General features: G+C 61.7%; 3 protein-coding genes and 1 long non-coding RNA gene across 17 annotated transcripts in view; 2 read left to right on the forward strand and 2 right to left on the reverse strand.

Annotated features, from left to right (window-relative positions):
* Positions 1-11: 11 nt before the first annotated feature.
* Positions 12-4,664, reverse strand: FASTK (Fas activated serine/threonine kinase). 8 transcript variants are annotated; one of them, XM_073810100.1, is made up of 10 exons: positions 4,462-4,664; positions 3,243-3,665; positions 2,572-2,781; positions 2,313-2,452; positions 1,273-1,486; positions 1,012-1,171; positions 702-793; positions 504-618; positions 316-430; positions 12-223 (listed from the first exon to the last, which is right to left on the reverse strand). In XM_073810100.1, the coding sequence occupies exons 1-10, from the start codon at positions 4,541-4,543 to the stop codon at positions 116-118; spliced, it is 1,659 nt and encodes a 552-aa protein (XP_073666201.1). In that variant the 5' UTR covers positions 4,544-4,664; the 3' UTR covers positions 12-115. The 8 variants fall into 8 exon arrangements, 6 of the variants coding, with proteins under 6 accessions (XP_073666201.1, XP_033719393.1, XP_033719390.1 ...); XM_033863502.2 differs by having other exon boundaries at positions 2,572-2,751; positions 4,462-4,663; XM_033863499.2 differs by having other exon boundaries at positions 2,572-2,751; positions 4,207-4,474.
* A 249-nt stretch (positions 4,665-4,913) lies between these two features.
* On the reverse strand, positions 4,914-7,444 carry TMUB1 (transmembrane and ubiquitin like domain containing 1). 3 transcript variants are annotated; one of them, XM_033863504.2, is made up of 3 exons: positions 7,312-7,444; positions 6,013-6,431; positions 4,914-5,715 (listed from the first exon to the last, which is right to left on the reverse strand). In XM_033863504.2, the coding sequence occupies exons 2-3, from the start codon at positions 6,399-6,401 to the stop codon at positions 5,364-5,366; spliced, it is 741 nt and encodes a 246-aa protein (XP_033719395.1). In that variant the 5' UTR covers positions 6,402-6,431; positions 7,312-7,444; the 3' UTR covers positions 4,914-5,363. The 3 variants fall into 3 exon arrangements, with proteins under 3 accessions (XP_033719395.1, XP_073666206.1, XP_033719396.1); XM_073810105.1 differs by lacking the exon at positions 7,312-7,444 and adding an exon at positions 7,069-7,185; XM_033863505.2 differs by lacking the exon at positions 7,312-7,444 and adding an exon at positions 6,785-7,052.
* Positions 7,334-10,059, forward strand: LOC141279597 (uncharacterized). Of its 2 annotated transcripts, none has more exons than XR_012334148.1 (3): positions 7,334-7,473; positions 8,821-8,863; positions 9,400-10,059. It is a non-coding gene; the product is annotated as an uncharacterized lncRNA (long non-coding RNA). The 2 variants fall into 2 exon arrangements; XR_012334149.1 differs by lacking the exon at positions 7,334-7,473 and adding an exon at positions 7,538-8,636.
* Positions 10,060-10,134: 75 nt separating this feature from the next.
* The window catches only part of AGAP3 (ArfGAP with GTPase domain, ankyrin repeat and PH domain 3), a 52,702-nt gene continuing 49,333 nt past the window's right edge, over positions 10,135-13,503 (forward strand). For 2 of the 4 annotated variants that reach the window (XM_033863493.2, XM_033863494.2), the window contains exon 1: positions 10,142-10,768. In XM_033863493.2, coding sequence (XP_033719384.1) covers positions 10,444-10,768 — 325 coding nt within the window. In that variant the 5' untranslated portion in view covers positions 10,142-10,443. Of the gene's footprint in view, positions 10,769-13,503 lie in introns of all 4 variants that reach the window. The other 2 variants (XM_073810089.1, XM_033863498.2) reach the window with 2 other exon arrangements.

Below are 13,503 nucleotides of genomic sequence, written 5' to 3' on the forward strand. Positions count from 1 at the left end.
GAGATGTGCAATGGGGAAGGAAAGGAACTTTAATGACAAATCAAAGCAGAGGGAGCCAAAGTGCAAACTGTCCATCCCCCAATGGGGGGGCCATCCTGAACCCATGTGCACGCCCTCACCCCCCTTCAGGCCCCCAGCGGAGGCCCAGGGCCTGAAGCTTCTGCCTCAGGTAGCTCTTGAGCTGGGGCAGGCCTCTCTGTGACTCCAGTTCCTCGAAGGGTAGCTGCAGGGGGAGAGGGTCGCAGGTTACCCCAGGGCCTGGCCGGCCAGGGGAGGGGTACTAGCTGAGTGTGTGGGCGTGGGGAGGGCTCTCACCGGTAGGAGCTGGTAGCCCATCAGGCCCAGATGCCGCTCCCGCAGAGCCCGTGAGCCCAGCAGCACTCTGCCATCCCGGCAGAAATGCCACCGTTCCCGCAGCATCAGTACCACCCTGGAGGAGAAGTGACTGGCTCAGAGCTGCTGTCTATGAAGGCAGGCAAGGCTCTCCCACCCTCTTCCCTTACCTTTGGGCAGGGTCACGGGTTGTGTAGGGACAGGACCGGGGAGGATACGGTAGGAAGGGGTCCTGGGTTCTCACGGGGAGCACAGCACCAGAGCTGCTGACACAGAGCAGGAAGTCTGCAGGGCATGGAGAGAGAGAGCTGCTGGCCTTCAGCGGAGGCTCCGTGTCCTGGCGAGCCGCTGGCCCACCCGGAGCTCACCTGTGCAGTAGCCTGGAGGCACGGTCAGGTCCTGCCGATACTTCTCCTCCCCCAGCAGCTGGCGCAGCCCCTCGGCTACTATATCCTTGTGACTGAGGGGGAGAGGAACACCGGTATCAGGAAAGCCCCCAAGACACTGGTTCTAGCTCCCTCCTGCCTAGTTCCACGGCCCTGGGAAATGCCTTTGCTGCTCCGCTCTTTCTGACTGCCTAGGGCGCAGCCGCACACACAGAACATGGTCCCCCGGGTTGGCCTACCCCGTGCTGCTTGCGGGCCGCTCCCCTCCCCTCCCCAAAGCTGCCCCATCCACCTGTACTTGCAACGGGCACGGTCGGTGATGAGTGGCTGGGGGAAGATGGGCACTTGTTGCCTTCGGGGAAGGCGGGGACCCCGATATCCTGGGAGCTCCAGCTCCACGGCCGTGTCTAGCAGGGAGAGGTAGCGCCGCACAATCAGGGCGTGAGGGGTGCCTGCAGGAAAGCAGGACAAGGCTAACTGGGTTGCAGACCCCCACCCTGCTTCCCCTGCCCACTGGCTCCCCGGGACCCAGCCAGCCCTCCAGTCTGCGCACCACTGATGTGGCTGATGAAACCTGGGGAAAAAACAAAGTGCAGGGCTCGGAAGGGCAGGCACCGCAGCTGGCACAGTGACATCAAGATGTTGACAGTTGCCAGGGGGGCCACCCCTGCTTCCCGAGCCAGGATCCTCTCAAGGCAGGGCATGAACTGCTCTTCCAGAGGCAGGTAGTTCAGTCGCCCAAAGGGCAGGACCAACTTCTGTACCACCTGCGGAGCAAGGGCAGCCCATCACCCAGCGCGAAGCGGTTCTCCAGTATCCTTTACAAGCTGGACCTCAGGGAGGCTTGGCCTGCAAGCTCACAGCATCACCATAAAGGCAGGACAATCCCTCTACACACACACCAGAAGCTCAACAGTGTAAGCACTGCTTGAGCTCCACGCGATTAGTCTTCAAACAAGCAGAGGAGACGTGGCTGTGGGTTCTGTCCCTGAAGACTTAGCAGAGTGGGATCAACCAAGTTAAGACAGGGGCTGAGAGTGTTTGCAGGGCTTCCCTGGTGGCACAGTGGTTGAGAATCTGCCTGCCGATGCAGGGGACACGGGTTCGAGCCCTGGTCTGGGAGGATCCCACATGCCGCGGAGCAACGAGGCCCGTGAGCCACAACTACTGAGGCTGCGCGTCTGGAGCTTGTGCTCCGCAACGAGAGGCCGCCATAGTGAGAGGCCCACGCACCGCGATGAAGAGTGGCCCCCACTTGCCACAACTAGAGAAAGCCCTCGCACAGAAACGAAGACCCAACACAGCCAAAAATAAATAACTTAATAAACTCCTACCCCCAACATCTTCTTTAAGAAAAAATAAAAAAGAGTGTTTGGAGAAGTGCAGACAACCCAGGCATACATGCTGGGGAGCTGGACAAGCCAGCGAGGGTGTGAGCAAAGGTGGAACCCCACGGGAAAGAGCAGAGAGCCTAACTGGGTTGTCTGCTACAGATAGAAGCAGCCAATCAGGCTGGGTGGGGGTTAGGCCTGCCAGGTGTCTTAGGATGGGATGAGTAGGAGAGGAGCATGGGAAGGTGGGAGGTAATCCCACCTTGCTGTTGAGCTGGGCTTCCTGGGCCACCAGGAAGTGGGCAATGGCTTCCAGAAGCTGGGGCTCCCGCAACCGGTGGCGGGCCAAGTGCTGGGCCAGGAGCACCATCACGTGGGGCGTCAGTTCCTCTGGCCTGGCCTCTGCGAAGAACAGCTCATCACACCGGACCCTCAGGTCAGACCTCAACTAGATTCCACCAGACACCACCTGCCTCCGCCTCAGCTCCCCTCCTCCCATGAACCTTAACCCCCTCCAGCACCTGCCAGGCTGCGGATGAGGTGATGCTGTGGATGCCGCTGGAAGCGGGGGCAGCTGAGAGCAGCTTCCAACCTTAGCCCACCGCGAAGGACAGGCTGCAGAGGGGGAGGTGGCTTCGGAGGGAGGCGGAACCTTTGCTCCTGCTCCAGGGCACACACCAGGGGCCCATCTGATGGGAAGCCTGAGGAGGAGAGGGTCAGAGGAGGCAGTCCTAGCAACCGGGAATTGCTCTGCTCTGCTCCAGTCCTGGTTTAGTTAATGAATCCCCAATCCTTCTCATCTCTGTTTTCTGGGCTGGAAGGTTTGCTACAGAGCACGTGGAAACACTAGAGAAATGTGAGATATCACGTGCACTAAGGTATCAGAACAGTCTGTGGGGAAGGCCTTATACAAAGAAGGCAAGTGAGTTCTCATCTCTTGCCAGTGGTAACAAATTGCAGGGGCTTCCTAGAGCGCTGTATTAGAAGGGACCTGGGGTGGCACCCTAGCTAAGCTGCAACACCTGCTGCTTGACTCGTGATGTCTGCCACGGATACAGGGGAGCAGCAGCAAGTGTGGCGGCGTATGTGCCGTTCCTGGCAAGCCCGAGGGGTGCGTTCTGTCAGCGATCTCGGGTCCTCTGCTGTTTCTCTATTCTTCCGTTAACGCCCCCCCCCCAGACACCGTCCTCACCAAGTAAGACTGCAAGGTGCAGACACACGTGGATGGTGTGAATGTCAAAGGAGGGGCAGTTTCGGATGATGAGCTGACTCAAGTCCTGAAGTGTGGCCTGCTCCACAGGAGGGGGTCGTGGCTGAGACCCCAAGAGCTGGCCCAGGCGACGGAGTGCCACAGGGTAGTGGTGGGCGCGCACCTTGGTGGGGTTCTGGCCCAGCCAGCGCAGCAGCTCCCCAGGGCTCCTCGCCTGTTCCAGAAGCCGCTGCAACCCCTGCACAGGGCCTGCATGGGGGGCTCCTCCAGGAGGCCGGTCTCCCCATTTGTTGGGCCCCAGACAGTAGGGCTGTACTGGTGGGAGCAGCAGCAGGCCAGACAGCCGAGCACTGGAGGCCTGGGCAGATAGCAGGACTCGAAGCATGGAGTTGGGTGATGGAGACCCTGAGGGGTGGCCCAGAAAAGGGGGTGAGGTATTCTCCAACGGTGAGAAAGACCAGCTATCTACTCCTCACCTCGCTCCCCATCCGGTGGAGCCTGGGGTCAGAGCAACCCTGACTCATGTTCACCCTTCTTTGCGACTGCTCTGCTCCACTTCCCAACCCGCCCCTCTCTGCCTTCTTCCATCCTCTGAAACAGCAATCGTAATCCTTCAGTGTGCTCAGCGTAGGGATATTTACAAAGCAATTCCACATGCATTATCCCCTCTCGTCCTCCTTACAGGCCTATGAGGAGAGAGGCAGGGCTGGCATTACCTCGATTTCACAGGTGGAGAAACCAAGGCCCAGAGAGGCGAGGGGGTTACGTTAAGCCCGAGGTCACGAATCTGGTTAGTGGTCGCGCCCAGCCTGGAGCCCAGCTCGCCGCGACGATACGCCCTCCCGACCACCTCCCCCTCCCGCAGGAGGCGGCGGCGGCACAGAGGGTGGAGCGCGGGCTCCGCAGCCGGACGGTCCTGGGTTCCATGCTGGGTGCTCCCACTTACCAGCTGCGTGACCTTGGACAAGTGGCTTCGTCTCTCTGCCCAAGTCTCCTCGCCCGTGAAACGAGAACGCAGGGCCCACCTTGGAGGGCGCCCGTGGAGCCCGAGGGCTCAGCTTTGCCATGGCGCGGAGTCGGCGGTGTCAGGGCCCTCCCCCAACGCCCACCCGGCCCGGGGATGCCAGGAGACCGTGGGCACGGTCGCCAACACCAACTCCCGCCGCCCTCCCGCGGCCCGCCCCGCAGGCACCACCCCTACATGGCTCCCCAGGCCCCGCGCAGATCGCTCCCTCGGTCGGTCTCGGGGCCCGGGGGCCGAGCTCCCCCCGCGGCCTCCTCATCAGGGGGCCACCGAGTCCGCCATCTTCCCAGCAGCCCCCGGATCGCCGCCCAGACGCCAACCGCGGCACAGTCCTCGGCCAGCAAAGACGTGGCTCCCGTCAGTCCCCGCGCGCCAGGTCGCCGCGCGCCCCGCCCCCTGCTTCCGGGAAGCTGCGCGCGCGGCGATGGGGCGGGGCCGGGGCGGGGCCAAAGGGCTAGGGGGCTGAGGCTGGGATGAAAAGGTGACGGGGAGTCAGCGGCCGGGCTGGGCGGGTTGGGCAGAGTGAAGTGCCCGGTCGGCGCCCTTCATGCCTTGTCTCCCAGTGGGCAAGAGCTCCCCGGCCCCCGGGCCCGCACACGCAGACATACACCAAGGGTGAAAACTTCACAGTTATTTAATCTGCACATGTTCCAGAGAACCCCCTCCACCCCTCCCAGCTCCCCTTCTCCGGCCCCTCAGTCTTTGAGTCCCTAAATCAGCCCAAGGAGCTGTCAGGGACTAGAGGTGGCTGGATTCTCAGGCAGAACACTAAGAAGGGCCCAGGGGCGTGGCCCGGCTGTGCCTAGGGCCCAGGCAGCGACAGCAGCTGTCTGACCCGGAGGAGCCGACTGTTGGTGGGCGCTGAGGGCCAGCTGCCCCGGGGGGCGGCCCAGAGCCGTGGAGGTCGCAGGGAGGGGCCTCCGCTGGCCCCCGGAGTGCTCTGCAGCGCAGGGCTGGGCTCCAGGGTAGTGGGAAGAGGCAGGTCGGAGAGGCAGGCCTGGGCAGACAGCAACTCCCACCGTGTCGTGGGGAGCAAGGTCCGGAGGGGCCAGCAACACTGCCAAGAGCCCGTGGAGGCACTACGGGCGGTACATGGCAAAGGCCAGGAGACTGAGGAGCAGGGTGAAGCCGGCCAGACCCAGAGTGGCGGTCAGGGGAAAGAAGGGCCGGTACTGGATCTGGCAGTACCAGAGCAGCAGCAGCAGCAGAAGCAGCAGGGGCAGCAGCAGGCTGCCTACTTCCAGCCCGGAGGGGCCTGGCTCTGACCCCGGTGGGCACGGTGGGTGTGAGGGACCCACCCGAGTGGACACGTGGCAGTGGAGAACACAGTTGGGAGGGAGGTGAAGGCTGCCCAGGGTCTGGGTGTCGTCTCCTAACAGTTGCCCTTGGTAGATGAGTCGCACGTGCTGTTCCCGGCCAGGAAATTGGGTCCTGAGGAGAGAGCGACCTGGGTAATAGAGCAGGTCTCAGGCAATCCTGGCCCCTTGCCCGGAATAACTCTCCCACCCTCACCTCTGTCCTCCACCTACCACCCAAGTCAGGGCCTCTAAGGGGGCCCCTCCTGCTTCAGGGGAACAATACGGTGTGTGATTTGGGGGCCTCAGTTCCCTCATCTATAAACGGAGGGATAAGTCTCAGATATTGATATACTCAGTGGCCCTTCTAGGTCTGTGATCATTCCCACCCCACTCTTTAGCACTTTATTCCTGTCCTCTCTTCCCGCCTTACCTTTTCAGGGAGCCAATGGTGTCATGGGGCCAGGCCCTGGCCACCTGCTCTGAATCGTTGAGGAATTTCAGCCGAAGTACTAGGGGCTCCTGGGGGGAGTCTGGAGGTGGCGGTGTTGCTGGGAGCCCCACGCCAGGTTCTGGCTGTGCAGCCTGACCTCTGTGTCTCAGGCTGGGGGTCTCAGCTCCTGGGGCCTCCCCTCTGATGCTGTCGGTGACCGCCATGGCTTCGCTGGGCTGTGTCGGTGCTGGGGTCCCTGACGGCTGGGGCAGTGGATCAGCGCCCTCGGCAGTGTGTGTTGAGACCCAGGCGAGAGCCAGCACCAGAAGGCAGGCAAGCACCGCGAAAAGGATGGTCACCTCATCACCCACCCCTTCGATCAGGGCCATGGCACCTGCCTTGCCCGCTGCGCTACCGAGCTGGAGAGGCACAAAGAACCCATGAGGGGCTGGCTCACCCGCCAGGAGCCCTCTGAACTTCGGGGGGGCTCCTGACCCCACCCCACCACAACTCTCCCACAGTCCTCAGACCTCTGCCCACATACCCGAGCCCCACCGTGGGACACGGACCGCTCTGACACCCAGTTACCCCAAACTTGCCCCACGTACCCCTTCCCATCACCAAATCCCTAGTCCTAATTTTTTGTAACCTGAGATCAGGTCTTCAACCAGCTGCCCAATTCACCCAAACCCTATTCCGAGGTCAGGGCCTTGACCTTCTAAGCGACTCTCCCCTAAATTCAACCTCCACCAAACTTCACCCCAAAGCTTACCTATTCTTCCCGTCTAGGTCATCCCAAAGTTTATCTACTCCTTCGTCTATTTCACCCCAAGCTTATCTACTCTTCCGTCGCTGAAGTTTCTCCAAGGGGGAAAAAGGTCTCTCCACACACACACCTCCCGGTTACCATTTACCCAAACCCCGACCCGCGGCACGGGACCGCTTCCCAAGGCTTCCCCACGCCAAAAGTCAAACTGCGCCCTTTGGCAAACTGGAACCTCCGAGGGCTGCCACCCCCCACCCAACTCGGCCCCTCCTGGTGCACTCAAACCCCACCCCGAGGCGGCCCGACCCCGCGCCTCCTCTGGAAGCCTCTCCAAACTCAGCCTGCTGCAGGACCCCAGATCTCGGCCGGGAATCCGAGACTTCGCCCTCCCCACCCTGATCCTCTATCACCCCTCCCATCTTCCCGCCCCCCACACCCACCCCCGAGTGGCGGGAGGGCGATCCCGGGGCGGGGCGAGCGGGGGCCAGCTGAGGTGGCGGCGGGGTGGGTGCGGTCAAGGCGCAGGGACTCACCGCCTGGCTCCGCCAGCCCCATAGCGGACCCTCAGGCACTTCCGGGCGGGAGGTGGCGAGGTCGCAGACACCTGAAGGCACCCCCCCCCCCCCCCCGCCTTCCCCGCTGCCGCTGCGCCGCCGCCGCAGCCCGGAGTATTGTGGGTCTTGTAGTCCGACGCGGTGAGCAGTCCCCGCCCTCCGCCCTGCGGACCCACGTGCGGGCTCGACTACCCGGTCTCGGTGCCCGCAAATCGCTGAGGGGCTGGTGGGGGCGTGTCTGGGGGTTGTTCCAGTCCGCAGAGGTTTTGGGCGGCAGCAGCATCCTCCCCCTACCCCTCGGGCAGCCAGGGCATGTATCACTCCAGAAACTAACGTCAGCTGGAGCGTGTCAGAGCACCGGTGTTTCGAGATGCAGCCTTTGGGGAGCTCAGGTGGACCCTACCCCGGCCTACTCTTAAGTCAGAGTGGACGCCGGAAGGCATCCTGGACCCTCCAAATTGACTCTTCAGCCCAGAGCCCAGTAGCCTTGGGCTGCCCCACCAGGCTGGCTGAGGATATCCATCTTCAGGGCTGGCCACCGCAGCTTGGGCTGCCTTATTTACCTGGTCCCCTCCTCCACTTTGCCCCTGTAAGACTGTGCAAGAAGCATGGACTTTGGAACCTGGCACAAATGCTGATCCCTTATCCCGTGCTTATCAACTATATGACCTTGTGTGCGCTATTGAATCTCTTTGAACCTAAATTTCTTCGTTCCTAAAACATACCTCATAAGACAATTGTAAGGAAAAAATTAGGTGTTTCATTAAACAAGTGTGAAAACTATGTAGGGGATCTGTCATACAGCAGGTATTTGTTCACTTGGTATTAGAACACTTCCTCCACCCAAATCTGGCCTCAGAAATTAGGTATTTCTAGAGTATTGCTGTACAGGGGTTGTTGAGCCTCGGCCTGGCCCGGGCCAGTTAATTTCCATGGGTTTTCCCTCCCTCTGGGCTTCTATAGCCACAGAGAGGCACAGAGATCTTAGATCCTAGATTGTATAGACCAGTCTTGATTAAAAGTAATGCACCCTAGTGTTCTGATAGCAAATGCTTACTTGTGGGAGCAAGCACTCCAAATGTTGCCTTGGGACAGTCAGTTTAGATTTATAATATAAAGAACTAACTTATTTCTAGTTCCTTCCTTCCCATTTATTCATTTATTCTAGAAATATTTTTTAAATGTATACTATGTGCTGGGCACTGGCTGACATGCTGGGAGTACAGTGAATCAGACTCTATCCCTGCCCTCTTGTCGCTCATATACTAATAAAGGAGACAAGTAGCCCACCAGTGCTAAAACAGGTATGTGCTGGCTGCCGGGGCAACATTTCTGAGGGACTCTTTACCCTCAACAGCTCTACTGGGAGGTACCTGGTGCAACTGCTTGCTGTCAATTCTAACTAAGCTTCTAAAAGATATGTTAGATATTGCTCTTAGACTTACAGAACATAGGGTAGGTGATTTGTTCAACCACTATATTTTGCAGATGAAGCCCAGAGAGGGTGCAAGACATTCTGAAGGTCAAGCAGGTACGTAGAACCCACATCCCTCAGGAGTTTGGGAGGCCCCCGGTGTTGATTAGCTCGCAGCAGCTTCTTTGGAAGGTACAAGAAACTTAGGAATGGTGACTGGGTTGGTACTGGGGTAGAGTTGTGTAGGTAGCTGAATGCTGGGCAACTTCCTGCTGGGAAAAGACCCAGCTTGGCCTGGGAAGTGGAAGGATATGTAAAAAGGATGACTGTGCCAGAGGACATTGGGGTGTAGCCCTGGCAGGCTGATTGGCTGGGACCAGTGCTCTGCAAATGCCCCCTCTTATGGGGTTAAGAAAAGTTGGGGGGGGGGGCTAGCAGAACTGCATACAGCTTTAGCAATGGGGATGCAGAGGAACTAGGACGTTGAGGGAACTCCCTGGCCCCAGGAGTGGACAGGAACACGGTATAGACAAGGGAGAGAGGACAAAGAAAATTGAGACAGTCATGTGGACTCTGGTGCGTGTCTTGAATGGGATGAGTGGGAAAGAAGACATAATATTTGATTCCTTTCTCTTCTTCCTTCCCCCTTTCAGTGGGGTCCAGCTGTGTTCACTGGTCCTCTCCCGGTCCGGCAGTGGGTGTCTTCTTGGAGAGGCTGGAAGATAAGTGTGGGGACGTTGTTGTTTAAAGTGTCATTTCCAAGGGCCCCGCAGATGAAGCTCTCCTCAGGAAGAACTGGAAATAGAATCTGGGAATCCAGATTTCCAGCCTAGGTGCTGCAGCCGGCAATGGAGAGTCCAGGCAGGGCCCGAGAGAGAACCCTGGGTCGGCGTGGTCTCTAGGGTTGACCTCAGGGCCCTGGGACAGGGGAGCCTGTGCCGCACTGAAGGCAGGGCGATATAAGGGAGGCGCAACTGGGCCTGGCCTGGCGACCCTCCTCGGCCAATCAGCCGCGTTCATCAGTACCCTCGGGCGCAGGGCACTGTGCGGGCGCTGCCCAGAGATCGGACACCCCACCCAGACCAGCGAAGGGAGGCGAAAGCGACAGCCGGGGCCGGGAGGGGGGCAGTGCAGCTGTCCTCTCGAAGCTAGGGGCCCTCGCGGCGGGTGTAGGTGGGGCCTGGAGAGGAGGCGGAAGGGCCGAAGCTGGGTGGGAGGGGCCCGGCCGCTGGGGCTGGAGCGCGCGGCTCGGGGGTGGAGGCTGCAGAGCCAGCGAGCAAAGCGAGGGGCGGGGGCGCTGGGGCCCGCGCGCAGGAGGGGCGGGGGCGGGGGCGGCGGGGAGGGGGGCTCGGGCTGCGTGTGCTGGAGCCGGCGGGGGCGGCGGTGCGTGCGCATGACGCGGGGGGAGGGCCCGGGCCGCGCGCTCCCGGTCCCGTTGTTGTTGCCGCTGGAGGCTGCTCCCAGGCAGCGGGATCGCGGCGCCGGGAAGCGCCCGGCAGCGGTGGCCACAGCGTGCGCGGCGGCGCCTCCCGGCCTCGGCCCCCGGCCCCCGGCCCCATGCACTAGCCCCGCGCCGCCGGCTCCTTAGTCCCGGCCCCGCCAGCCCCGCGCGCCCGCCCGCCCGCCGCCGCTGCCGCTGCCGCCGCGCCGCCCAGGGATCCGGCCGGGCCCGCCTCGGGCCCCGCGGCTCCGGAACCATGAACTTCCAGGCGGGCGGGGGGCAGAGCCCGCAGCAGCAGCCGAGCCTGGCGGCGCCGGGGGGCGGCGGCGGCGGCGGCGCGGGGGGCGGCGGGCAGTTCGGCGGCGCAGGGCCGGGGGCCGGGGGCGGCGGCGGCCCCTCGCAGCAGCTGGCCGGCGGGCCTCCCCAGCAGTTCGCGCTCTCCAACTCGGCGGCCATCCGGGCCGAGATCCAGCGCTTCGAGTCCGTGCATCCCAATATCTACGCCATCTACGACCTGATCGAGCGCATCGAGGACCTGGCGCTGCAGAACCAGATCCGGGAGCACGTCATTTCCATCGAGGGTGAGCTGAGCCGGGGGCTGCGGGAGCTGGGGCGCGGTGGCTTCTTCGGCGCCGGCCGGGGCCTTTGCTGGCCCGTTCCGGCCACGCTCTCCCCGTTGGGGGTCCTTGCGCGCCTGAGGTCGGGGCCACGCGGTTTGCTGATCGCTGGCGCTGCATAGCCGGCGGCCAGGCTTCGCCATTTCTCGTCCGGGAACACTTTGGGGCTGGGGGCAGGTCCCGTGCCAGGGGACAGGTTTTCTGATCTTAGTGCTCCAGGGCGTGAGGGTGGTGTCGCTCCGGGGACGGGTGCGCTCTGAACCACAGAGGTTCTGGGGTCCAGAGGCCAGGTCTGGTCAGGCATGGCCGGGTAGGGTGGGCGCGGCGGAGGGCCTCGGCGGGCCGGGAGGTGGGGCCCCCGCTGCCGGAGAGGCGTCTCAGCCGCTGTCCCGGCCCTGCCCGCAGCGGAGCGGTGGATCGGAGCCTCCGGTTAGTGGATGGCAGCATTCCCGGGCCCAGCGCCCGCGGGTCCCGGAGGGTGGCGCTCGCCGAGGCTCGCTCTTCCGACGCACACCCTCCACGCTGCCGCGGCCCGGCGGGCACGGGCCAGGCCTGGCGCGGGGCTTGCGCGCCGGGGCCGCGTGGGAAGCCCCGGCCGGGCCAGCGGCGCCTTCGCTGGGTCCCCCGCGCGCCGGGCACCCGCCGCTGCTCTCCAGGGAGCCGCTCGAGAGGCGGGCTCGGGGCTGGTGGGCGCTGACCGACCTCCAGGGACACAGCGCCAGGCGTCGGAGACTAGAACCCCGGGCCACTGAGCTGCCCAGCGCTCCTTTCTCTAGGCTCTCGGGCCCTGGACTTCGGCTACTGAGGGGCAGAGGAAGTGGGTGCACGCTGCTGGCAGATGTACCACGACCCCGGGTGTGGTGGGGACGGGCAGCACCGGCAGGCATCCCAGCGGCGTGGTGACCTTTGAACGCATGTGGGGCAGATGGGCCTGGCCCTGGGCCATCTGCTTCCTCCTCCGGCTCCATTTGCAGGGGGACGCCCACCAGCAGGTGGTGGGTTCGGAAATGCAGGCAGAGTGCAAGGCCTTTTGCTGATGACTTGGAGTTGTGGGCAGGGCCCTGTCCAGTACTTGGGCCTCAGAGTTAGGGCCGCACTCCCATCTTTCTCTCATTGTGTGAGGCTCTTGGGGGTGTCCTTCACCTGAACAGCCCGTTTCTGCTTTCAGAGGTCCCCGTGGCTGAGGAAGGCATAGTTGGTCTTTTGGGGGTAGGGGAACGCAGTTTAGAGCTGGGGTCCTGCTCTTTTCGTGTAGCATTCCCGTCTGCCTTCTTTCTGTCCTTTTCCCAGCTCTCTCGCATCGCATCTCTTTCCTCTGAAGGCTGAGTTCACTGTGAACTAATTAGGTGGCAGAAAAAAACCTCATTAGCATGGATCTGAGTAAATGGCCTGAATCATCGGTGTGGCTGGGGACCAGGAGATGGCATTTGTGTGAGCCAGGGGCCCCAAAGAGAGGAGATGACCAATATTTCCTCCTAGATCTGAAGGGGTGGGGGGTGGGGGGAAGAAATGCCATTCCCTGCAGCTTCCCTGTTTCCCCAGAGGAAGTAAGTTCCTGACCAGCACCAAGATGCCTCCCCCACCCCTCACAGCCCCTTTTGGAGGGGCTGGGACAGCCCCAGGAGGGGTGAGGGATGGCGTCCAGAGCAGGGAGAGGCAGAATTGGCCGGATTCCACGTCTAACTCCCGCTTCCTTAACAGTACCCCCGCCCCCCCGAGCTCAGGAGGTCTCTGGCCCGGCATCTTCCGTGATGTGGAGGCCAGAGTTCCTGGGACACACTTGGGTTTTCACCCCCATCTTGAATTCAACACGATAGGCGGAATTTCCCCTTAGAGCCCTCCCCCGTGACCAGCTTCCCCATTGCGGTTTGGAAGTACCCCACATTCCGTCTGCTTAGCCTGGAAGCTTGGTATCACCATTGCGGATCCTGGGACCCAGTGTTTCATTGTCACCAGGGCCCAGCTGCTCCTCACACATCCGTTCCCAGCTCTCCTGGTCCCTACTTCCCTGCTCTTTCTTGGCAAGACCTCCCACCTCTTTCTTCTTCTCCCCTTTTTTTTTCCAGCCTCTCTCTTGGAACCCATCTTTATTACCCACCTCACCCTTGCTTTCCCACTCCTGTCGCCCCAGCTTTTCTGCTGTAGGCAGGCAACAACAACAAAAAAAAAAAAACCCAGAAAACTCCTTCTCCGATTTCTGCCGTATATCCTTCCTCTCCCCATCTGCCAAACCATATTGCCGCCGTCCTGCAAAGCGGCGTCGGCACCTTCTCTCTCTGTGGAGGGAGGGCAGCAGCTTCTCTGGCGGGCGTTTCCCTGCTCACTCTCTGAGCCTGACCGAGGCCCCTGCCAGGGCCCAGCGGACTTGGGTCGAGACTGTTACATAAACACATTCATCGCCTGGGAGGCTGATCCTATGTTTACTAGGGGTGAGCCTCTTAGGGGAAAGGGATGACATTTTCCTAGGGTGTAAGAAGCCTCATTCAGTAATACTTTAGTGAAGGGTGCGTTTGAGCTTTGAAGGTGACTGCGGAGATGCGGTCGGGATGCATTTGGGACTGAGGAAGCGTGGTGGCACCTTGCCCTCCTGTATTCTCTCTGTCTGCTTCTGTCAGCCCCTCTCACCCCGTGGCCAGGGCAGGAAGAAGCAGAGGAACTTTGAGCTTTCCTGTGTTTCAGGACAGGATCTGGAGGGAGGG

Source organism: Tursiops truncatus, chromosome 9 (assembly GCF_011762595.2).
Source record: "Tursiops truncatus isolate mTurTru1 chromosome 9, mTurTru1.mat.Y, whole genome shotgun sequence".
NCBI lineage: Eukaryota > Metazoa > Chordata > Mammalia > Artiodactyla > Delphinidae > Tursiops > Tursiops truncatus.